The 23099-nt window shown below is 53.7% G+C and overlaps 1 protein-coding gene and 1 pseudogene across 8 annotated transcripts; both read left to right on the forward strand.

The window, feature by feature from the left end:
* LOC102186358 lies at nucleotides 851–1675 on the forward strand (annotated as a pseudogene). The gene has a single exon (XR_001295442.2). The product of XR_001295442.2 is annotated as a 40S ribosomal protein S6 pseudogene (transcript).
* On the forward strand, nucleotides 6703–17617 carry ADAMTSL4 (ADAMTS like 4). 7 transcript variants are annotated; one of them, XM_018046039.1, is made up of 19 exons: nucleotides 6705–6796; nucleotides 7332–7402; nucleotides 9125–9356; nucleotides 9572–9629; nucleotides 9931–10286; nucleotides 10468–11146; nucleotides 11387–11489; nucleotides 12228–12364; nucleotides 12729–12933; nucleotides 13200–13372; nucleotides 13522–13633; nucleotides 13727–13912; nucleotides 14092–14221; nucleotides 14731–14935; nucleotides 15244–15420; nucleotides 15717–15923; nucleotides 16017–16196; nucleotides 16469–16613; nucleotides 16763–17617. In XM_018046039.1, the coding sequence occupies exons 3-19, from the start codon at nucleotides 9337–9339 to the stop codon at nucleotides 16897–16899; spliced, it is 3210 nt and encodes a 1069-aa protein (XP_017901528.1). In that variant the 5' UTR covers nucleotides 6705–6796; nucleotides 7332–7402; nucleotides 9125–9336; the 3' UTR covers nucleotides 16900–17617. The 7 variants fall into 7 exon arrangements, with proteins under 7 accessions (XP_017901526.1, XP_017901529.1, XP_017901528.1 ...); XM_018046038.1 differs by having other exon boundaries at nucleotides 6706–6796; nucleotides 7288–7402; XM_018046041.1 differs by having other exon boundaries at nucleotides 6706–6796; nucleotides 7288–7402; nucleotides 9209–9356.

Below are 23099 nucleotides of genomic sequence, written 5' to 3' on the forward strand. Positions count from 1 at the left end.
TCTGCTCTGTTACTTTGAAGGGACGCCCTCTTCAAACCACAGGCAGGCTTCCATCACCTCCAGAGCCTGCCTCTCTTTACACCTTTGCTCTGCTTGGAGAAGTTCTTCATTTGCTTCTGGAATCAGGTGAGGGGTTGGACATTGGGTCCAATTACTACATGGACCTTTACTCTCTCTGTAGGAGCCTTTTTGGGGCGGGAAGATGGGTTTCTGCCACCTTTCTTACTTGGGACAAAATACACTGTTTCCTGCTCTTAATTCACATCTGCAGTTGATCTTGGAATTGGTCATAGTTCTATGTGTGGCCAGTACATTGAGTGCAATTCCAGACTCCAGAACAAAACAATCCGTTTCTCTGTTTTCTCAAAATGCTTAGAGGCCTCAACCCTCACCCCGCCTCCCCCAAACACTGCCCTTCTCTCTGTGATACCGGGACAATGTCTCCCCAGTGCATTTTTGCCTTCAGCAGCTGCTGGATCTGTGCCAGCGCACCTCACCTTCTGGTCCAGGAACCGCAAGGCACAAGGAGCCGGCCAAGCTGGGAAGACATCACAGAAGTCAGTCCTGGTCGCCCATCTGCTGCCAGATTTCTTAGTAAGGAAGATAGTTTCTGCCCAGACAGCAACATAATCTTTCCCCCAATCCCTGGCACAGAGGCTGGGCCACCGTCATCAGCCTGCTCTGAGAACACATTTAATAGATGCTGTGTCACTGGTGAATCCTTGCAGAATCCTGCTGGGCTCTGAGAGAGCACAGAACGCCAGCATCGCAAAGGGGCAGGTCTAAGCCTTCACACAGTGCAATTTTGATTCACATCAACTAAAATAAAATTTAAAACGTATCATCAGCTCTTTTTCGTGGCGCCTCGGAGGCTGTCGGCCGCTTCAGAATGAAGCTGAACATCTCTTTCCTGGCCACTGGCTGCCAGAAGCTCATTGAAGTGGACGATGAACGAAAACTTCGTACCTTCTACGAGAAGCGTATGGCCACAGAAGTTGCTGCTGACGCCTTGGGTGAAGAATGGAAGGGTTATGTGGTCCGAATCAGTGGCGGGAACGACAAGCAGGGTTTCCCCATGAAGCAGGGTGTCTTGACCCATGGCCGAGTTCGCCTGCTTCTGAGTAAGGGGTATTCCTGTTACAGACCAAGGAGGACTGGAGAGAGAAAGCGCAAATCTGTGCGGGGTTGCATTGTGGATGCCAATCTGAGTGTTCTCAATTTGGTCATCGTGAAAAAAGGGGAGAAGGATATTCCTGGACTCACTGATACTACAGTGCCTCATCGCCTGGGTCCCAAAAGAGCTAGCAGAATCCGCAAACTTTTCAATCTCTCTAAAGAAGATGATGTCCGCCAGTATGTTGTGCGAAAGCCCCTAAACAAAGATGGTAAGAAACCTAGGACTAAAGCACCCAAGATTCAGCGTCTCGTGACTCCCCGAGTTCTGCAACACAAACGCCGGCGTATTGCTCTGAAGAAACAGCGTACTAAGAAAAATAAAGAAGAGGCTGCAGAATATGCTAAACTTTTGGCCAAGAGAATGAAGGAGGCCAAAGAAAAACGGCAGGAGCAGATCGCCAAGAGACGGAGGCTGTCCTCCCTGAGAGCTTCTACTTCCAAGTCTGAGTCCAGTCAAAAATGAGGTGTTCTGAGAGTGACAAATAAAGCAGACCAGACACCAAAAAATAAATAAATAAATAAATAGAAATAAAACGTATCATCAGTCATAATGCTGGCTGGCTTTTCTATATGACTCTGCAGGTTCATGCTCTTTTACTGTTCATTTGCGGCTGCACTGGGTCTTCTCTGCTGCACGCGGGCTTTCCCCAGCTGCGGTGAGCAGGGCTTTACTCCTCCTTGCGGGGCTTGGTCGCTTCTCTAGATGCGGAGCACAGGCTCTGGGGCGAGTGGGCTTCAGCAGTTGCTGCACAGGCTTGGTTGTTCTGAGGCATGTGGGATCTTCCAGGGCCAGGGATCACATCCGTGTCCCCTGCATTGGCAGGCAGATTATTTTGGGGGGAGGGAGATTCCTAACCACTGGGCCACTAGGGAAGTCCCCACATGCTGTCATTTTTATTTTGGTTTTTATAATAATCTATGAAGAACATAAACGGAGTATTGCTGTTACTCCAACTGAGAAGCCAGAAACTTAGCATGCCCAAGGTCACACAGCTACTGAACGGCAAAACTGGGATGGAATCCGCATCAGAGCTTGTTCTTCAGCACTTCATCTCTTTACGACCCAGGGCTGCAGCAGCAGCCTCAGTGGCAGCACAAAAGGGGACTTCGAGACTGCCCACTGCCCTGAGCCCCCATAGGCCCTAGTAGTTGGGTGTGTGGCTCTTGAGAATGCTCTCCGAGATCCTAAGGACAGGACTAAGTGGAGGCTTGTGTCAGAGGAAGTGTCCTGGCTAACTGTTCCCCATCCCTGGTGATGGGTATCATTTTATTAAATCTATAAATTGGTTAGGTTAAGACTATAACAGAGGAAGAATAATATTTGAAGACCTTCCCAATTTAGCAAAGAATGAATATTCTCAAACCTGCTGGAGGGCTAACCCAGAAACTCTAGCTTATGGCCACGTTTCCCATACACATATGTAAGAAGATGTACATGAGTTCAACCCGCTTAACATAGTTGTCAAAGTACTGATGATTTTGTAAACTTAATGGCTGCCAAGGTTATGTTTGATCAATTCATTCAATTCCATAAACATTTACTGAACACTTCCTGTGTTTGGAATGCCTATGGAGAGACACATGGCTCAGGGCGGTACCAAGGCAACCTCTGTCAACAGGACCCCAGAACCTGCCTAACAGACCCAGAAGGATTGAACTATGGAAATCAAATTAAAAAGAACCCTAGCTTTGGGAGTTTCTAACCAAACTGAATGTTTTCGGAGCAGTGACTGGCGATCAGAATGTGCTATCCTCATCTTGGACCTCATTTTACCAGGCGGGTCATATCCTGTTTCTTCACGATTCCATCATCCTAGCGCCAGCTCAGCCAAAGTGAGTTGACATAGCATCCAGGAAGTGCTGGAATCTGGCCAGAGCTGAGGCAGAGATCACAATTTCTCGTTCAGGGCTCATCCCACAAGCATTTATTAAATGCCTACTATGTGCAAGGCAAAGTGGTGGATACAGCGGTAAACATGGCCAGGCGGTCCCCACCTCCAGGTCCTTTGTAGTGAGCAGGTCGCAATAGTCTGTTCTCATAACTGTCGTGGGGAGTGAGCTAACTGGGCCGATGTCAGAAGAACAGCATTAGTGAAAGAAAACGGCCAGAACGAATGTGACAGGACACGGAACCAGCGGCTGGAGCCCAGCCTGGTGTGCAGCGACTGGGAACAGAGAGGCTCTTCGGGAACAAAGGAGTTGAGCAAACCACGATTCCCAGAGGCAGAAAGGCAAACAGACTAGGCTTTCTGAAAATGGGTGCTATGACCACAAACCAATAGTTTCACGCTAATTTCCGGACGCCACCTACACATATTGGTATTGGCATCAGCACTGTATTGGAGTAGGGACAACATCTCACAGGAAATACGAGTTTCAAATATTATTAGGTTCAACAAAAATAAAACTTCTTTAATCTACTACCAGAAAAGATTATTAAGCAAATTCAGCTATAGTTCTCAAAAACTTCACTTGTACACAACATAAACAGATAATAGGTTCTCACTGAGAAATTACCATATTTTTCTTTGTATCTTTGTTTCTTTTTCTTTTTGGCTGTGCCCCAGTGCTTGTAGGATCTAGGCTTATGGGATCTCGGTTCCTCAACCAGGGCCAAGGCTGGAAACTGGGTCCCTGGAATTCTCTGCATGTGTGTTTCCAGCTGTGTTACAGTGGGGCCTGCACATGTAGTAAGTGCTATATATGTTTTATTGTTTAGTCACTCAGCTGTGTCTGACTCTTTGTGACCCCATGGACTGTAGCCCACCAGGCCGCTCTGTCGATGGGATTTCCCAGGCAAGATATTGGAGTGGATTACCATTTCCTTCTCCAGGGGATCTTCCCAACCCAGGGATCAAACACACATCTCCTGCATTGGCAGATGGGTTCTTTACCACTGAGTCACAAGAGAAGCCCTCAGATACATGTTAACTATATTATTATTATTAAGTCACTCTGTTATACTCCAAGTCAGAAAAATACTTAGCCTATCCCCTCTTTTGTCCATAGTCCTAGACGTACTTTGGGGTGAACATCTACTTATTGCATAATCTTTTAAGAAATTTCTTTTTATCCTTGAGACAGTATCCACAAATTTTATCTGGCACTTTGCACACTGCTGAGGCATAGGAAATTCCTTCCCTAATACAATATTTTCAGACCACCAAGTCCTGGGAGGTGACAGCTGTAATAAATCTCGTGAGCTCTTCGGTCAGCAGCCACTTCTTAATGGAAAGGTCTATTTCTGACCCTCAGTTACAAATGTCAAAGGCAGACCTTTCCCTCCCCTCAGGCTCCCTTCCCACTCTGCTGTCTTCGCCACACTTTCTGGTCCTGCAGCTTGTCCCCTGGTTGATAAGTGAGTGCTGCTGGGATGTGACTTGGGGGCATGGAAAGGTCCTTGGACCTAAAATATCTTCTGCCCTGTGGGCTGGGCATCTCATCATCAGTACTGTTCTCTAAAGTCTGAGCAAAGGGGCTTCCCCTCCAAATCCAGGACTATAAATGTGCCTCTGAATTAGGACTTGTTAACAGCAGTCCCAAAATAAACCACCCATATGGGGAGGGGGCATTAACTCATTACCTTCCCAAGCTCTAGGAGCAGGAGACCAAGGCTGAAGATGTCTTTAGGAAAGGCACAAACCTGGACCTGCAGACCAATCTGCAATGATCCACATGTTTTAGGTTATACTTGTGGTGTCCTGAAGTTGTTTTTTAGTGACTTGCCAATATTTTAAAACCAGGATACTTTATAATGGTTCTTGAGAAATAAAAACTTAAAAATAAATGCTTTAGCAATCTTGTCCTGCACCCCACAAAATAACAGGAGTCTCAGGGATTCCCTGCCAGTTTACCCACCACCCAGTGAGCCTGAGTTTAAAGTCAGAAAGCAAAAAAAAAAAGTCAGAAAGCAGGCCTGGGCACCTGGGACTCATCTGTTTGTTCTGTTTCATTCCAAATATTTCTATTAACTCTACAAATACAAAAACCAAAACAGAAATACAAAAGATGAAAAAACAGAGATGACACAAAGTGGCCTAAATGGCCCTTGTCTTGAAAAAACTTAGGGATTTATTGAAATAATAATAAATCATAATAAAATTATAATTTTATAATATAAATTATATAATTTATAAATTATAATAAAATATAGATGTTAAACTTCAAATAAGGATATAATACTTATACTTAAAAGCATTTTATGTTTTCACTTCCCTCATCTCTTGAGATAACATTTGCTTCTGTTGAGTCCAGTACTTACCTCCCAAGTCTGTCTCCAACTAGACCCAACTCCTTAAGGCCAGAGGCTGTTCTAATTGTGCCTTCCACACCAAGAGCAGAAAGTGCTCAATAAGTATTAGGTGGGAACACCTGATACCCTGCTACTGAAATATCCTGGTTTTAAAATATTGACAAGTCACTGGAAAAAAAATAAATAAATAAAACCTTTCAAATACTTGAGAGTAGACCCAACAGTACTTGACTGTAGTTCATGAACAGATGGCAAATAAAACTTTTAAAATAGTGGTGACAAGAAAAATAATGACTTTATCTACTCTGTCATTTTACGTGTATTATTTATTTCTTTACCATAAAAAACCGATAATGCCTGTGGTTAAACATTCAAAAACACATAAGCATATAGGGTAAAAAAGTGAAAGCTTATATTTTTATTTTCCTCTCCCAACCCCTCCCCAGCTGCTGCCCCCAATTCCGAGTATGGGATGTATTCTTCCTGATCTAAGTAACTAGGCAGACATATCTCCAAGCCTATTCGTATATGTCAGATTAACCCCACTTTACAGATGCGGAAACTGCAGCACAGAAGGGTTGAAGCATTCATCCAAGATCACAGAGCGGAGATGCAAATCCAGATCCTCTGATTCCCAAATCAGCGCATTCCTTGCGCTACTCCCCGTAGCTAACATTTATGGATGAAGAAACCGAGGCTTAGAGGGTCCCTGAGCAGTCAGAACCACATGGTTCACAGCCCAATTTAGGAGAAGCAGGGATAACTGGGCTTGCACGGGAGGCTGCGTGATGGAGAGGGCTCTGACCAACGTGGAATCGAGGTCAGGCTTGACCATCTCCCAGCCCAGCAACGCCCCAATGTGGGGCGCGGGGCTCGCCCACGCCGCCCGGGTACCGGCGCCACCCAACCCCGTGGCGCCCCTCGCGGCCGCTCGGCCTGGGCTGGCGCAGCGCTCGCACCGCCCACTCAGCGCAGCCGGTCGGGAGACCCGGGTCCCGGAGACCCGAGCCCCAGCCGGGTCGAGGGACAGCCCTGGCGCGATGGCTCCCTCGGAACCCGGCTGGGACCTCCTCGGCCTCGCCCCCTGGAGCGGTCGGCAGGTGCCGGGCGGGAGCGGCCAAGGCCCGCAGCCCAGGGTGGGTGGCCCTGGCGGGCTGGGGATTCGGGGGCCGCCGGGGGGCTGCCGCTGGGCGCGTGGCGGGCGGGCTGGCTGGGCGGGGCGGGGCGGGGCGGGGCGGGGGCGGAGCCGAGGCCGGAGGCGGCCGTAGCCCGGCTCAGGGGCCGCAGTGGCTGCCGCGGAGCGAGGCTGCCTGGAGGGAGCGCCCGGGCGCAGAGGGGTTAGCTGGCCGCCGGGGCCGCGCAGAGCAGGTACAGATCTTCCCTGGGACCCCTGGCCCCGGTCGCCCTCTCTCCCCCGTCTGGTTAGACCATCCGCCCTGCGCCCCCGCGCCGTCCGGGTTCTCCGAGCCCCGCGGTCGCGCCCCAGCCATGACCCCGGCCCCAGTTCTTATAGCCTCGGAAGATCTTCCAGTCCCTGGGGTCCAGTTCCTGGGGAGGGGGCTCTGATCCCTTGGAACGCTGGCCCCATCATTCGGACGAAGAATCAGCCAAAATTCCTACACAGAATAAAACTGGAAAACACACCCAGGAGCTCCCGGCACGCGCCGGGCACCTCCTGCCCTTCCCCTCTGGAAAGGTATTTCTGGATGATGCGTTCCTCCCCCATCCCCCCAACCCTGTCATCCGCTTCCGTCCTGGGTTGGGGGACACAGACGCTGGGAGGATTACAAGTGGGTGCCCCGAATCCAGCTCAGCCTGACGACTAGAAAGGCAGGACACCTGTTGGGATGGGCCTCCAGGACCCAGGAGTGGCACAAGGAGGACCAAGGAGTTCTTGCCCAAGACAGGGACTCTGCAGCCAGCCCTGGAGCCCTGGACCCACCCCCTGCCCCTCAGCGCCACTGTTCCCCAGAGGTAGGTCTCTTGGGGTTAGTGAAGTGGTTAGTTCTGCCCAGGTCACTCCTCCTTGATCTCCACTGGCCAGTGTGGAGTTGTGGCAGGGAGGAGCCCAGGTTTGTCTAGACCAGTGTCAGCCGGGCCCAAGAATGGCCAGTTCTGTCTGACCTCTCCTTTCTTCACTCTGGACAGTGAGGCTCACCAGATGAAAAACGGAAAACATGAAAAGACTGAAAACCACAAATGTGTATCTGTTTCTGCAGCGTGTGTGTGTGCCTGTGTGTGCGTGTGTCGGCCCCCTGCCCAGCTATGCGGGGGGTGGGGTAGGACTTTTCCAGAGAGGGAGCCAGGCCTGGCCCTGGCCCCAGGAGCTCACGTCACCCCACCCCCCACCCCTCACTTCTCCAGGGAGCTGCCAAAGCCAAACCCAGCTCAGGACAGGATTATGTGTACTGGGTAGACCCATAGAGAGAGACAGCTAGACACAGGCCTGGGGTAGCAGAGAGAAGCAGAGGCAGAGGGAGTGGAGAGGGGACCCAGCAGCAAGAAGTGGCAGTGACCAGCCTCCCATCTCCTTCTCTTCAACCACCAGGAAGGGAGTCAGGCTGAAAGCTGAAGGTTTGGGTGGAATGTTGGCCCTTCTCTGGAGCCCCTGCCCGCCTCCTCATCAGGGCGGAGTTGCTGACCTCAGTGGTCAGCCCAGCCAAGGGAAGGAGCAGCCATCAGCAACCCCCTTCACAACCCCAAGTAGCTGAGGAGACCGTTCGGGCACAGGCCCCGCCACTGTGATCCTTCTCTTAACGTCCCAAGCGCTGGGGTCTCAGGGAGGTGAGGGGGAATGGATTTGCTACCTCCAAGCACATTCCTGCCCTTCCCTCTGTCATTTTCCTGCCCCTGAGCTGGCCCACCTCAGCATTAGCTCCTTGGATTCCTCTCCCGGGTGCCTTTCAGATCCAACAGAAACATTTTTTTTTTTTTCCTGGAAAGCAGAGCTCAGAGCAGCATGAAGAGTGGGGGTGGGAAGGGTTCATTGTGAAGGGACTGGAGGGCCAGGGGGAGCCATGGGAGGGCCAGGGGGAGCCATGGGAGAGCCAGGCTTAGACCGGGGGAGGGTTCCAAGCTCCACTTCTCCAGTGATCAAGCTGAGACTGCAGGATGGACTTGGCTCTTCAGAAGATAGACCCATGAGTGACTGGGGACCAATAGCCTCTCTAGCTGTATCTCCCCTCCCCAGCTTCCCCCAGCCATCAGAGTCTTGCCTGAAGGAAGGCCTCATTGATCCAATGCCGGAGGCTGGCCCCTAGAGGGAAGTTAAATATCACTGGGGAAAATCACCTGCTTCTCTAGAGATAAACCATCAGCCCATTTAGTTTATCCCTTGGCTGCAAAGTTTGAGACAGGCACAGTTGTGTCTGAGTGTTCCAGAAGGAGCTTATTAGGTAAGAAGGCAAGAAAAGGCTGAGAAGCAGGTGGGAATGGAAAGCCCAGGGGGCTTCCAGTCAGCAGCTCAGAAAGGATGTCTGAAAAGTCCTCACTGAGCCTCCCTCCTCAACCCTCTTAAGAAAGATGCATGTGTCTGAGCTGGCCTAGAGACAGTCACTGTTTAGGACACAGGAGCTGAGAAGTTCCTGAAGCTGAGGGAGCGGACTGCGCCTGAGCTGGGAGGCTGAGGGCAGACCTCCACCCCTTCAGCTTGGGTAGATGGACAAAGGCAGTGCTCCTTTTCCCTCTCACCTTTAGGATCATTAAGGGATGGACCAATCTTCACCCCTCCATTCTCACTCTGAGTTGTCCTTCTGAGAAGTCATCCCTCCCAATCCCCAGCTTTCCGGAGACTGGACCAGGCTTGGGTCCTTACAGAGCGCAACCCCCACCCGAAGCCCAGATGCCACAGTAGAGTGTTTACTTCCGGTCCCCTCCTCCCTGGGCCCAGGGCCATCAAGGGAGGAGCAATGGATAAGTGGGCGGGCAGGTAAGTGGTAGGGGGCCAGGGTGGAGGGAATGACTGACTCAGTATGTAGAAGTGAGGGAAAGGACCTCTCTGGGAGGGGCCGGGGGAAGTGGTGAGTAACTTCTGCTTTCTGAGAAGTTGGTATCAGGATGTGGGGAGCCAGCTGGGGGCGAGGCGTGATGTAACACCTCCTCAGGCTCCTGTCTGATACCTTCGCTCCTGCTTTTGGTTTGCAGGCCCCGGTTGTGTCTGATGCTGCTTCTGTCCCTCCCTCAGCTCTGCCTGGATCAGGAGGTGAGCCAGGGACTAGAGGTTACGATCCTTTCATCTCTCTGTCTCCCCACTACCCACTATCTCCAGACCACATTTGCATTTTCTGCAGCTTCTGATAAGCCCTGGCCCCTTTCTCTCACACTTGTCCCTCCAGCCTCTCCAACTCCCTAACTCCTTGCCAAATCACTTTAAGTCCCACCTCTGCTACTGAATATGACCTTGGGTCAGTTAACAACTGCCCCAAACCTCAGCATGGACTAGATTTTCTGTACAGTTCCCTCGAAAATCATTCTAATTTTGTCTGAACATTTTGTCTACCTAGGTGTTGTCTGGACACTCTCTTCAGACACCCTCCGAGGAGAGCCAAGGCCCTGAAGGGGTCTGGGGTCCTTGGGACCAGTGGGCCTCTTGCTCTCAGCCCTGTGGGGTTGGGGTACAGCGCCGGAGCCGGACATGTCAGCTCCCTACAATTCAACTCCACCAGGGCCTGCCCCTTCCACCCCGGCCCCCAAGACATCCAGAAGCCCTGCTTCCCCGGGGTCAAGGCACCAGACCGCAGACTTCCCGAGAAACCCTTCCCCTATACAGGCCACCGCCTCGAGGAAGAGGTGGCCCTCTTCGAGGTCCTGCTTCTCAATTAGGGAGAGAGGAGGCTCCGGAGACTCAAGGAGCCAGGAGGTGAGGGGTGGGGCTTTGAGGTAGGGGTGGTACCTTGAGGTAGAGGCGGGGCTTGGGATGAAGGAAAGGGTAGCAAAGGATCCAGGGCTTAGAAAGGCTTCTCTGGTGCTAGGAAGTAGGATGGGGAGGCTGGATCAGAGATGGCCAGCGCTGTGACTCCACGTCTGCAACACCTTCTCAGGTCCCGGGTTCGAGACCCCATCAAGCCAGGAATGTTTGGCTATGGGAGGGTGCCTTTTGCTTTGCCGCTCCATCGGAACCGCAGGCATCCCCGAAGACCACCCAGATCTGAACTCTCTCAAACCTCAGATCTTCCATCCCTGACTCCGAGAACAGAGCCACCTTCCACAAACCACACCCAGAAAACAGAACTGTCTCCTACAGAATCTTCTGCCCACACCCTCCCACCCCAAGTAGAACCAAGCCCTGAAGCTGCTCAGACAGCAGTGCCCTCTAGAGCCAGGCCTGCCCCCACAGGGCCACACCCCAGAGCCCAGGCCTCTGGCACAGAGCCCTCCTTTCATTCCCCATCCCCAGGAGAAGGTAGCTCCTTTCACCTGTCCCTTCAGCCAAGAAGGCCAAGTTCCCAGGGTTGGGCCAGTCCCAGGCTAGCAGACAGACACCCTAATCCTTTCCTTTCTGTGCCTTGGGGCCGAGGCCAGCAGAGCCGGGAGCAGTGGAGACCTGGGGGGCATCTCCATGGGTCCCTCACAGAGTCTGCCCCTCCCCAGCCAGATGGCTGGCTGCCTCTGCTGAGCTCTGGCCCCAACTCCAGCCCACTCTGGAGCCTCTTTGCTCCCAGTAGCCCTGTCCCAAGATGTTCTGGGGAGAGTGAACAGCTGAGAGCCTGCAGCCAAGCGGTGAGTTCCTTTTTTGACCCCTCACAGACTTCCAATTCTGCTTCCCTGACCCCAAGTCTGGGTCCTTAGCCCGTCAGATCTGGACCTGAGGGAGAAGGGCCTTGGCATCCGACCTCTTCAGGGCAGGGGGCTTGGAGCTCTTCCCTAGACCTGACCTTCCTCTCTACCCCCCAAATCCAGCCCTGACCCACACCCCCATTTTCCTCCCCAGCTTTGACTCCTCTGTATCCCCCACCTCAGCCCTGCCCCCCTGAGCAGCCAGACCCCCGGGCCCTGCAGTGTGCAGCCTTTGACTCCCAGGAGTTCATGGGCCAACTGTACCAGTGGGAGCCCTTCACGGAAGGTGAGGTGTCTAGCCATCCCTGGGACAGGGGGGCTGAAGGTTGGGGGGTGACGGGGAAGGAGACTCAGCCCTCTCTGTCTCCTCTAGGCTCTTGTGTTTCTCCTGCATCATCGTCTTCCTTATTTCCCACAACGGGGGTGAAGAGACAGAACAGGCCCAGAGAGGGGTGGGGGTTTCAGACAGGACCCCTGCTGTCAGATGTGGTGGATGGTCAGCCGAGGAGTCAGGCTGGGAGAGGGCTGCATTCAGAGGTGCTCTTCAGCAGACCTCCTCTGGGAAGAAACCCATCCAGGAGGTGGAGTGGACACGATAGGGGCCGGGCGTGGGCAGAGAGATCCTGTCCAGTGGTGACAGCCGGCTGGGGCTGTGCCACTGGCCCTGGACCATGTTACATCACTCTGTCCCAAGCTACCACCCTTTGGGTTTTAGGCCTGTGTCACCTTGATACTAAGATAAGCCCTCCTGAGCTCTGAACTCCCATAATCATAGTTTCAGGTATCTCTTCAGAGTTGCCCGCCCTTTTCCTGGTCTCAGTGATCCCAGCTGATCTGACTTGAGTTTTGTGTGACCCTCAAACTGACCTTTCAGAATTGTTGCATTGCCTTTGACGACAGGGCCCCTGGCAACCTCAGGATGCCTTATTGCCAGCATAAGGGCTGTTCTCAGGGTCCTGGAGTCTTTCCCAACTGACCTCCCGCCAGGGAACCTAGCTAACCACCCTTCTACCCTGTCTCTTAGTTCAGGGTTCTCAGCGCTGTGAGCTGAACTGCCGTCCCCGTGGCTTCCGCTTCTATGTCCGTCACACCCAAAAGGTCCAGGACGGGACCCTGTGTCAGCCCGGAGCCCTGGACATCTGTGTGGCTGGACGCTGTCTGGTGAGGGAAGAGGGGGAACATGCATGGGGAGAGAGGCAGCGTTAGTAACTACTACACACACACCGAGAGAGCCTCCTTGTTCATTATCACAATGACGAAACACCAGGCAGAGATGGCAAAGAGGAGGGTTCTTACCTGCCAAGTGAGGCTGAGCAAAAGATGTGAACAGCGGGAAAGATGCCCCTGGGCCCGTCCAAGCTTCCTGGAGGCTAGCTGGGAATGGGGGTGCTGACAAAGAAACAAGTCTCACTTGCACAGCAAAGGTCGAGACCCGTGGTGAGCTGAAGGCTCCAAGAAGCCCAGGCCAGGGTGCGAAGTGATGTCTGGCTTCCAGCAGCCTCTGCCTCACTCTGCTTTCCCCAAGAGCCCTGGCTGTGATGGCATCCTCGGCTCTGGCCGGCATCCAGATGGCTGTGGCGTCTGTGGGGGTGATGATTCTACCTGTCGCCTCGTCTCGGGGAACCTCACCGAGCGGGGTGGCCCTCTGGGTTATCAGAAGATCTTATCCATTCCTGCCGGGGCCTCCCGACTCCAGATCGCCCAGCTCCGGCCCAGCTCCAACTACCTTGGTGCGTCCCTGAGCTCCCCCGCCTTAGGTCCCCACTCCATCCCTGGTCAGTTGGTTCTGCCCGGCACACCCCCATTCAGCACAGGAAACAAGCCACCAGTGAAGTCAGGGCTCCCCTCCCTCTCCTTCCCAGGTGGGGGCAACAAGGAAGCCACAGGAGCATGGGGGAGTGTGCAGGTTTGGGGGGTATGTGGGTTCCCCGCCAGCAGGGAAGTGAGAGGAGAGGAGGACAGGACGGCCTCACGTGTCCTGATCTGCCATCTCCAGCACTTCGAGGTCCTGGGGGCCGGTCCATCATCAATGGAAACTGGGCTGTGGATCCCCCTGGGTCCTATACCGCCGGCGGGACTGTCTTCCGGTACAACCGTCCTCCCCGGGAGGAGGGCGCTGGGGAGAGTCTGTCCGCAGAAGGCCCCACCACCCAGCCCGTGGATGTCTACGTGAGCGAGGGGCCTGGGCCTGGGGAGGCCGCACCGCTGCGGGAGGCCTTTCCTCTGAGGGGAACCTGTGGGTCTCAGGATGGGCAGAAGGCTGGCAGACGGCCCCTGGCCACCCCCGAACATTCATTACCTTCTCTTTCTCTCCCCAGATGATCTTTCAGGAGGAAAACCCAGGTGTTTTCTATCAGTATGTCATCTCTTCACCTCCCCCGAACCTTGAGAACCCCACTCCGGAGCCTCGTGTTCCTCAACTCCAGCCTGGTAAGACTTTGACCCCCAGACTTAGAAGGAGGTGGGGTGAAGCTGAGCGTGAGGAGGCCCATCTGATTTGTCTACTCAACTCTCTCCTCACAGAAATTTTGAGGGTAGAGCCCCCTCCTGTTTCAGCGCCCCGCCCTGCCCGCACCCCAGGCACCCTCCAGCGGCAGGTGAGGATCCCCCAGATGCCCGCCCCACCCCCTCCCAGGACACCGATGGGGTCTCCAGCCGGATACTGGAAACGAGTGGGACACTCAGAGTGCTCGGCATCCTGTGGGAAAGGTGAGACTTCACACACCAGCCCCCTTGGCCCATATTCCCGGCTTGGCACTCCTGATCCCCTGCCCTGGGCGTGCATCACACCTTGACTCTGTGCCAACTCAGACTTCAGTGCCTGGGACCCACTGACACTGGATGCCGAGCCATCCCACCTCCCCGGGCTTCCCTTTATCCCCCTTCAGGTGTTTGGCGCCCCATCTTCCTCTGCGTTTCTCGAGAGTCAGGAGACGAGCTGGATGAACGCAGCTGTGCCATGGGTGCCAGGCCCCCAGCCTCCCAGGAGCCCTGCCACGGCCCCCCATGCCCACCATAGTGAGTGTGCCCCATGGGCGGGCTAGGGTCCTAGGGACACAATAGTTGCACCCGTAGGATCTCACTTGGACTCTGCACTCAATACAGGGTCTCCTGGCTGCATTCTCTTAGTTTCTTACACAACTGAGGATGTGTGTGGTGTGTGTGTGTGTGTTAGTCGCTTAGTCCTGTCCAACTCTTTTTGACCCCATGGGCTGTGCCAATCAGTCCATGGGATTTCCCAGGCAAGAATACTGGAGTGCGTTGCCATTCCCTTCTCCCGGAGGATCATCCTGACCTGGGGATCAAACCTTCATCTCCTGCACTGCAGGCAGAGTCTTTACCATCTGATCCACTGCAAGACAACCCTGAGCCCCACAAGGGATCCCAGACTCCAAATGTTAAATAAGCCCACTCGCCTCTGACAGGTCCCCACTCCCAGTCTGTTGTCCCCTTTCCTGAACATGGCAGCCGCACATAGCTCTGTTTTTGCCATCTGTGTCTCTGTCCCTTCCCCCCCCTGCCCACAGCTGGGAGGCCGGCGAGTGGACGTCCTGCAGCCGTTCATGTGGGCCGGGCACCCAGCACCGTCAGCTACGCTGCCGGCAGGAGTTTGGGGGCGGCGGCTCCTCAGTGCCCCCCGAGCGCTGCGGGCACCTGCCCCGGCCCAACATCACCCAGCCCTGCCAGCTGCGCCTCTGCGGCCATTGGGAGGTTCGCTCGCCCTGGAGCCAGGTGAGTGGCCCCGGGCAAGGAGGCTCTCGGATGGGGAGGATCCTGGAGGTGTGGGCACCCGTGAGCTAGAGCTGTGGTTTTCCCAACTCTGTATTAATTGGCAGAAACTTTTACAAATGAGATCTCATATGAGCCTCCAACTGTAAGGCAGCTAAGACATGCCCTGTACTCAGCCTGCTCCTCAGCCCATGAAGCCCTGTAACCTCTGAGCCAGGCATCAGAGGCCCGTTCTGGTTCAGAAGCCCCAGAGAGGGAAGACGGTGAGGAAGCCAGGGAAGCCCAGCCCTCTGTGCCCCTCGTCCCCTCAGTGCTCTGTGCGATGCGGGCGCGGCCAGAGGAGCCGGCAGGTCCGCTGTGTCGGCAACAACGGGGATGAAGTGAGTGAGCAGGAGTGCGCCTCAGGGCCCCCGCGGCCCCCCAGCAGAGAGGCCTGTGACATGGGGCCCTGCACCACGGCCTGGTTCCACAGCGACTGGAGCTCCAAGGTGGGCCCCCCCCTCTGCTGATCCCCAACATCCCTAGTGCCCCCCATCTCCCCTGACACCCTCTCAGGTGTCTTCCCAACGCAGTTGCATAAACATTGACTGGGCAAGCACCTGCTGTGTGCTAGACACTGCCAATGTTGGGAACCTGGAGAAAAACTTACACTAACGTCCTGAACCCTGCCTGACAAAAGTCCCCCAGGGCATTCCCTAACTCCCGGATCCAGGAGGTGTCTGTCCTTGACCCCCTCCCCTCCCCGACGTCACCCCGTCCCCCTTCACACTCTGCTTCCCAACAGTGCTCAGCGGAGTGTGGGACGGGAATCCAGAGACGTTCTGTGGTCTGCCTTGGGAGTGGGGAGGCCCACGGGATAAGCCAGGAGGAAGCAGGGGCAGGAGCCGGTGAGCAGACCTGTGCACCCGGAAGCCGGCCCCCTGACATGCGTGCCTGCAGCCTGGGGCCCTGTGAGGTGTCGTGGTGCTGGTACACTGGGCCCTGGGCGGAGGTGAGCTGAGCGCCTGGGAGGGGCCCGAGGGTGGGATTCCCGGGGCGAGGAGGTAGGAGTCATCCTGCTCTCCCTCCCTGCCTCCTCCGCCAGTGCTCCTCAGAGTGCGGCTCTGGCACGCAGCGTAGAGACGTCATCTGTGTGTCCAAACTGGGGACTGAGTTCAACGTGACTTCTCCTAGCAACTGTTCCCACCTTCCCAGGCCCCCTGCCCTGCAGCCCTGTCAAGGGCAGGACTGCCAGGACCGGTGGTTTTCTACACCCTGGAGTCCGGTGAGTGCCTGGCTCCCCTGCCCTACCCAGTGTGGACTACCAGGAGAGGAGAGGCTTCTCTCCTTGGACATCCCTCTGTGCCCACTAGCTAAGGCCAGGGGCAGTTTAACTTGTCCCCCTGCCTAGACTGGGAGGAGAGGTGGGCCCCTCTGCGTGGGGGTTCATAATGCTCCAGGAGAGGCCCCCAACTCCTCCTCCTCTGAGGAGGCCTGGGGTGCAGGAGGAGCCTGGAGCACAGCAGAGGTCTGATTTGATAGCTGGGGTCTCCCCAGTGTTCTCGCTCCTGCCAGGGCGGCGTGCAGACAAGGGAGGTCCAGTGCCTGACTGCCAATCAGACCCTCAGCATCCGATGCCCTCTTCATCTGCGGCCCGCCAGGAAACGATCCTGTAACAGCCAGCCCTGCAGCCAGCGCCCTGGTAAAGAGCTCCCTCTCCCCCATCCCCAGTAGAGCGAGTTAGCTGAAATGTGGGTGGAGATTAGGAAGGACGAGTGGGAGTGGGCAGCACGCCTCCAGCGGGATGGATCTTGGTGACTTCTTGTGCCCAATGGCCTCCTCTGTCCCCAGATGACCAATGCAAGGACAGCTCTCCACACTGCCCCCTGGTGGTGCAGGCCCGGCTCTGCGTCTATCCCTACTACACAGCCACCTGTTGCCGCTCTTGTGCCCATGCCCTGGAGCGGTCTTCCCCAGAGCCTGCCTGAAAAGGGTCCAAGAGACCCTCTCCTTGTGGTTTTCTCATACCACCATCAGTCACCCCTCAATCATCCCACTCTGTATCCTCTGGCTCTCCAGCCTGTCCTGGTCTCACTAGAGATGTCCCCCAGGGTGATGGAAGTTGGCAAGATGATGGACAGTGACCATCAAGATGTGTGGCTGGGTCTGTGCCTGTGTGGGGTGTGATGGTGTGTGTGCACACATGCACCCAAATGTGTATGGGCCCGTATGGATGTGTGTGCGCCCATACATCTGTATCACTTCTCAAAAAGAAGTTACACAGTCCCCCGGGAGGGGATGATGCCTGTTTCCAAGAGAGTTTTCTGGGATGAGAGGAAAGCAAGTTTGCAGCTCTTTGGGAATCCGAGCTACTTAGAGTCTGGCCTCCACATTAATCCCAATTTTGTGTCCTAACCCTCATTTCTCCTGTTCAGGCCATGTATCATGTAAACCATCCTTCTGTCCTCTGACTCCTCCCTTTACCTAGTTTCTATCCCTCCCTCTCATAGCTAATGAGGGGTGGGGGTGAGCGAGTGCCTTCCAGGAAGAGAGACTGTCTCCCAGAGCAGAGACCAGCTGGGCAGAGGATGGAAAAGAGCAAGTTTAGAATAAGACATCCTAGCCCCTGCTTCTGCTCCCCACCTCCTAAAGTGGTTCCTACTCCAGAACTAATTTATTTTTATTAAAGATGATTATGACAAATGAGAAACAGGCTCTTCATTGTCCTCATGGGAACCCAGCTGTACAGGCCACCTAAGCAAGCTGTGTGAGATGAGAATGAAGGGTGGGAAGGGGAACAAAGCTTGGAGCCCAGATGGAGAGAGTCTGGGCGCAGAATGCCTAATGAAGGAGCCCCAGTCACCTGAGACCCGAATGCAGCCTTGGTCAGAGGCAGAGGGTCCTGGGGGATCGCAGGCCCTGCAGGTTGGTCATCCACCACTAGAGGTCACCACTCCCCCCAGCTTAGCTACAGAGTTGGGCACTTGGGTCCAAAACAGAAACTACTCGGTCTATGGTGGGTTTCTCGGTAGGCTGGGTCCTTCTGTAAAGTCTCTTGGAATCTAGTAGCACTTTTTCTCCATCTGGGGCTGAGCTGAATGACAGCTGCCTTTTCAGGGGTCCTTTTTCCTGTTCTCTTTCCTTGGCCCTGACTTCCTGCCCCTCTCATCTTTTCTGCTATTACCCATTTTCCTATTAAGCTCTTGGTTTGTTGCTTTTTATAGAGTGGGAGGAAAGGAAATGATTCCCACCAACCCCCCAACCCCGCACCCCCGCCCCCAGCAGAAAGGGCTGGAGGAGGAGGAGCCTGGCCTGGTTCTAGGGGACTTGGGGGTGGAGTCGAGGGTGGAGCCAAGGCAGTACTGGATGTCCAGCCAAAGACACATTCTTCAGAGATGTCTCATCCTGGTCTTCTCCCAACCCAACGCCCATGTCCACTCTCAAGGTAAACAGTTTGTTGGAGGTGGTGTGAGCGTGGACAGCCTTTTCCATAACACAAATCCTTTCCCCAACCCCACCCCTACAATTCTGAGTCCTGATCACCACTTGTAGAAGCCACACTTCTGGGGGAGGGGTCCCCATGTCTAGGAAAGAGGGAAGTGCAATAGAATCGAGCTTCTCTCCCCATCAGGAGGGCCCCTCCCCCATCCCTTCACCCCCACAAGTCTGGCCAAGTAAGATCGTAAAGGCCTGCAGAAACAGCTGAACTCAGTGACTACTGTCTTGAGCATGTACTCCTAGACACAGCCAGACCCTGGGAAGGACCCCAGAGCTACCCGAGGGGACAGGACTTCTCCATTCTGGCAGCTTCCTCATGTCATTCTGTTGCCTTGGGAAGCAGGCTTTCTTTGGGCTGAGAAGGAAGACTACAGGTACCATCTCAGGAGGACAGTGTATCAGGAAGGAGGCAGAAGAAAATGGGGGGAAAGGAAAATGAAACTGACTCCTCCAGGGTGGGAAATGCAGAACAGGGTACTGAGGGGGCCCAGTCTCAGTGTCTCTGCAGGCATCAGACGGCTCCTCTTTGGTGAACCTCTGAGGGGATCACAGATGTGGGGGCACCAGGGGAGTAGGACCTGAGCCAGCCCTGCAGACACTGAAGGCTGAAGGCGGAGTCCTGAGACCAAGGGAGGGTGCGGTGAAGAGCTGGGGCCCTCCCAGTGATTCCTGGAAGCTGAAGGCTGGGCGGTGGCCCCAGTTCAGCTGACTTCCCCGAAGTTCCTCCTCCCTCTTAGGGCCTCTCAGGACTGTTGCTGGGCAGGTTTGGAGTTTGGCCTTAGCCTGAGAACCAATCACAGGTGGGGAATGCAGCCACAGCCCCTCTTGAGGCTCCCCCAGCTTCAACACCTCCCTTCCCTGATAGCCCCCAGCTCCCTCACAGCCTTCAGCCTCTGACTTCTCAGGATGTGGGCTTTCATCTGGGGGGTTACCCCCTTTCCCCTTTCATTTTAAAGCTAGGATTCAGTGCAGCCCCCAAGGATTCTTTCCTCTGGTCACTGAGGTCAGAATGGGAAGGGGAGTCACTGTGAAAAGTTTTCAGGAAGCGGAAGCTGACCTCAAGCACCCCCTTTTCCCGGCCTCTTTCAGGGGATTACTGTGGCCAGACACCTCTTTGCTGACCTCTGAAACCCTGTGGAGGGACTTGGGAGAGAGGAAGCTGTAACCCAAGTTCAGAGATGTGGTGCAGGGGCCCTTAGCCTTGCTGCTCTGGGGGGAATTTAGGGAAGGACTCAGAGGAACTAGACCCCTGAGAGTTGAGGTGGGGGTGGGGTGGCGATAGGAACAATCTTGATGAGCAAAAGAGAGATCAAGCGTGCAGAAGGCCAGGAGATTGTTGGGGCTTCTCATTTCTGAGTGTGCTGGGGGAAGATGACTGTGGTTCTAATCTGGGGACTTACAAGTGAACTTCTGAGGTCTCTGTTCAGCTGGCTCAGAATTCCCCCCTCCCCCCTCCCAGCTTCCCCAGGGTAATCACCCACCCAATTACCCTTCAGCCTTCAGACTAAATTTAGCTTCTAGACTTCCCCAACTGGGGGCCTCCCTGCAAGCAGGTGCTCACAGCTGCAGGGGTGGGTCTGAAGAGACCCGTACTTTTCAGTGGTCCAAATTCAACCTCTGTGGTAACGAAGAGTGAAGCCCAGAGCAAGGGCCCAGGTGCTGACCCACGTGATGCTATGAGTGTCTCAGAGGGTCTTAAGAAACCCTCTCTCAAGAGCCCTTGAGGCAGGATCTAGACAGACCTGGAGAGCAGAGGGAGGAGAGTGAGAATAAAATGCAAGGAACTGTTAATCCCTTTCCAGATTCCAACCAGATCCTCTTTCATTTTCTGCTTTTCCCTTCTCCCCTGTTTTACAAATAGAGACTTCATTTGAACTTAACACCCTCCCCCACCAAAGTAAACTGAATCAGGAAAACCTCTTCTTAAAGCATGGAGAATCAGGCTAGAGATTATAATTTGGAGGTGGAGTGGGGGTGGGGGTTCCCACATTCCCACCCTCTCTCCTACCAGCATCCCTGAAATCCATCATCTCTGGTTCTGGGAGTCAGCGGGGTGGGGAAGTTAGAGCAGAGGGGGGCTTATTTGTCACAGGCAGGTGATGAAGAGATGTCAGCTATAAAGGGTGGGAGGCACCTTCTACAGGAAGTAGAAAGCCTCAGGAAAGTACCTAAGACTAAGTCTGTCAACAAGAGAGATAAACAGTTTGGGTTAACCAAACTAGACAGTACAGATCTTCAATCTGACCTCAGGCTCCTTGACCCTGGAGACTGGGGAAAACTCTAGAGGAGGGTGTTTCATGGCTGAAGTCAGACCCTAGAAAGGATTGGAGGGAGTAACACACCAAGTTAGTCCAAAACAAGGTATGCATGAGCCATAGCAGTCAGAACCTAGGGAACCAATCAGCTACGTCAGCTGAAGGGGAGATGCAGAGATGGCTACGTACTGGAGAGACCAAAGCACTTTTTCAGTGAGCACCAGAGAGCTGTGTTTGAATGTCCTGGCAAAGAATCTCAGTATTGAAGAAATGGGTTCAATTTCAGGAAGGTTCCAGGTTGGAGTTAGGATGTATGCCTATGTGTTGTACTCCTCTGAGCCTTTCCTGAATCTTAAGAGACAGCTCTACACAACCTGGAGTGAGGAGGAAAAGAAACAGGGTGAGAGGCTGAGGTTACTCCTAAAAAGAAGGATGTGTGTGTCCCTGGTTTCCCTAGAATAAAAGGCCACATGGCAAAGACCTTGCCCTTGATGGGAGGGGGCAGAGTTAATCTACCCTAGGACCAGACCCCTTCTTTCATTTCTTCCTCCCTCCCCTTGCCTTGATTCTTGGTTGCCTGACTCTTTCATGACATCCTGACTCCTTTTTAGCTCAGGCAGAGGAGAGGGCAACCTCTTTCTAAAGTACCAAAAATGTGACTTCCCTGATGGGCCAGTGGTTAAGACTCCACACTTCCAGTGTAGGGGGTGTGGGTTTGATCCCTAGTTGAGGAACAAAGATTCCACATGCTGCAAGGTGTATTAAAAAAATAAAACCAGAGTATAAATATTTCCAATTTTGCAGGCTATCAAGCTCTGCTGCAACCCTTGACTCTGCTGTTGCAGCATAAAAGCAGCCCTGCACAATTTGTAAACAAATGATCATGACTCTGTTTCCTTCAAACTGTGTCAAAGCTCAGCTGTGACTCTTTGTGACCCCATAGACTAGCCCACTGGGCTCCTCTGTCCATGGAATTATTCAGGCAAGAATACTGAAGTAGATAGCCATTCCCTTCTCCAGGCGATCTTCCCGACCCAGGGACTGAATCAGCATCTCCTGTGTCTCCTGCATTGCAGAAAGTCTTTACCGTAGGGAGCCACCAGGGAACCCCCCCAAATGTGATTTTACTCAATACTAAGGTCCTATGAGGCGTGTTTAGTTGCTCAGTCATGTTCGATTTTCTGTGACCCTTTGGACTGTAGCCTACTAGACTCCTCTTCCATGGGATTTTTCAGGCAAGAATACTAGTAAGTTGCCATTTCCTCCTCCAGGGGATCGTCTCGACCCAGGGATCAAACCTGCATCTCCTGTGTGTCCGGCATTGCAGGCAGATTCTTTATTCGCTCAACCACTGCCAAGTCACTTCAGTTGTGCCCGACCCTTTGCAGCCCCATGCACTGTGGCCCACCAGGCCCCTCTGTCCATAGGGTTCCCCAGGCAAGAATACTGGAATGGGTTGCTATTTCTTCCTCCAAGGGATCTGATCCAATCCAGGAATTGAACCCACATCTCTTACGACTCCTGCATTGGCAGGCGGGATCTTTGCCAAGAGGGCTGTCCCAAACTTTGACACTGAAATTTTAATTGCATGTAATTTTAAAGTCACAAATTTCTCCCAACCAGTTAAAAAGGCAAAACCTGTTCTTAGCTCTTTTAAAGAATTATTTATTTTTGGCTGCGCTGGGTTTTTGTTGCTGCTCTTGGGCTTTCTCAGGTTGCGGCGAGCGGGGGCTCCTCTCCAGTTGCGGTGCAGAGGCTTCTCACTGCGAGGGCTTCTCTTGATGGAGAGCACCGGCTCTAGGAATGCAGGCTAAGCAGTTGCAGCTCAAGGGCTCCAGGGTCTGGACTCAGTAGTTGTGGCGCACAGGCTTATTTGCTCTGAGGCATGTGGGATCCTTCCAGACCAGGGATGGAACTGGTATTCCCTGCACTGCAAGGTGGATTCTTAACCACTGGATTACCAGGGAACAACAACAACAAACCAGGGAAGCCCCCCATTCTTGGCTTTTGACCTACACAGAAATAGGCAATAGGGAAGATTTGGTAGGGTGCTAACCTACCCCTGGGATTTCTGCCATCTGGTTGAACTCCCACAATGCCCAGGCACAGAAAATCCTGTTTGTGTCCCCTCTGCTTCAAAATACAGCTGCAGACGCTTTTAATTTGGTCTCCTATTTATTGATACCAGCTTCTTAGTGGTTTCTCCCCGGGAATTCAATGACTTGGACATGGTCAGGAGTTAGTCCTTATGGGACATTTCCCAAAATCCCTTACGTTTGTTTTAAAAGCACTTGTGTGTATTCTTTTTAAAAATTATTTATTTATGGCTATGCACAGGCTTCTCATTGCAGTGGCTTCTCTTGCTGCAGCTCCGAAGCTCTAGAACAGAGGCTCAGCAGTCGTGGTGCACGGGATTAGTTGCTCCACAGCATATA

This window comes from Capra hircus, chromosome 3 (genome assembly GCF_001704415.2).
Source record: "Capra hircus breed San Clemente chromosome 3, ASM170441v1, whole genome shotgun sequence".
Classification (NCBI taxonomy): Eukaryota; Metazoa; Chordata; class Mammalia; order Artiodactyla; family Bovidae; genus Capra; species Capra hircus.

Excerpts from the sequence above, each read along its gene's own strand:
- ADAMTSL4 (XM_018046036.1), top strand. The coding sequence starts at position 7,276 with ATGGGCCTCCAGGACCCAGGAGTGGCACAAGGAGGACCAAGGAGTTCT. Across the intron at positions 13,634-13,726 it reads TGTTCCTCAACTCCAGCCTG|AAATTTTGAGGGTAGAGCCC; the intron begins GTAAGACTTTGA and ends CTCTCCTCACAG. Across the intron at positions 15,924-16,016 it reads ACACTGGGCCCTGGGCGGAG|TGCTCCTCAGAGTGCGGCTC; the intron begins GTGAGCTGAGCG and ends CTCCTCCGCCAG.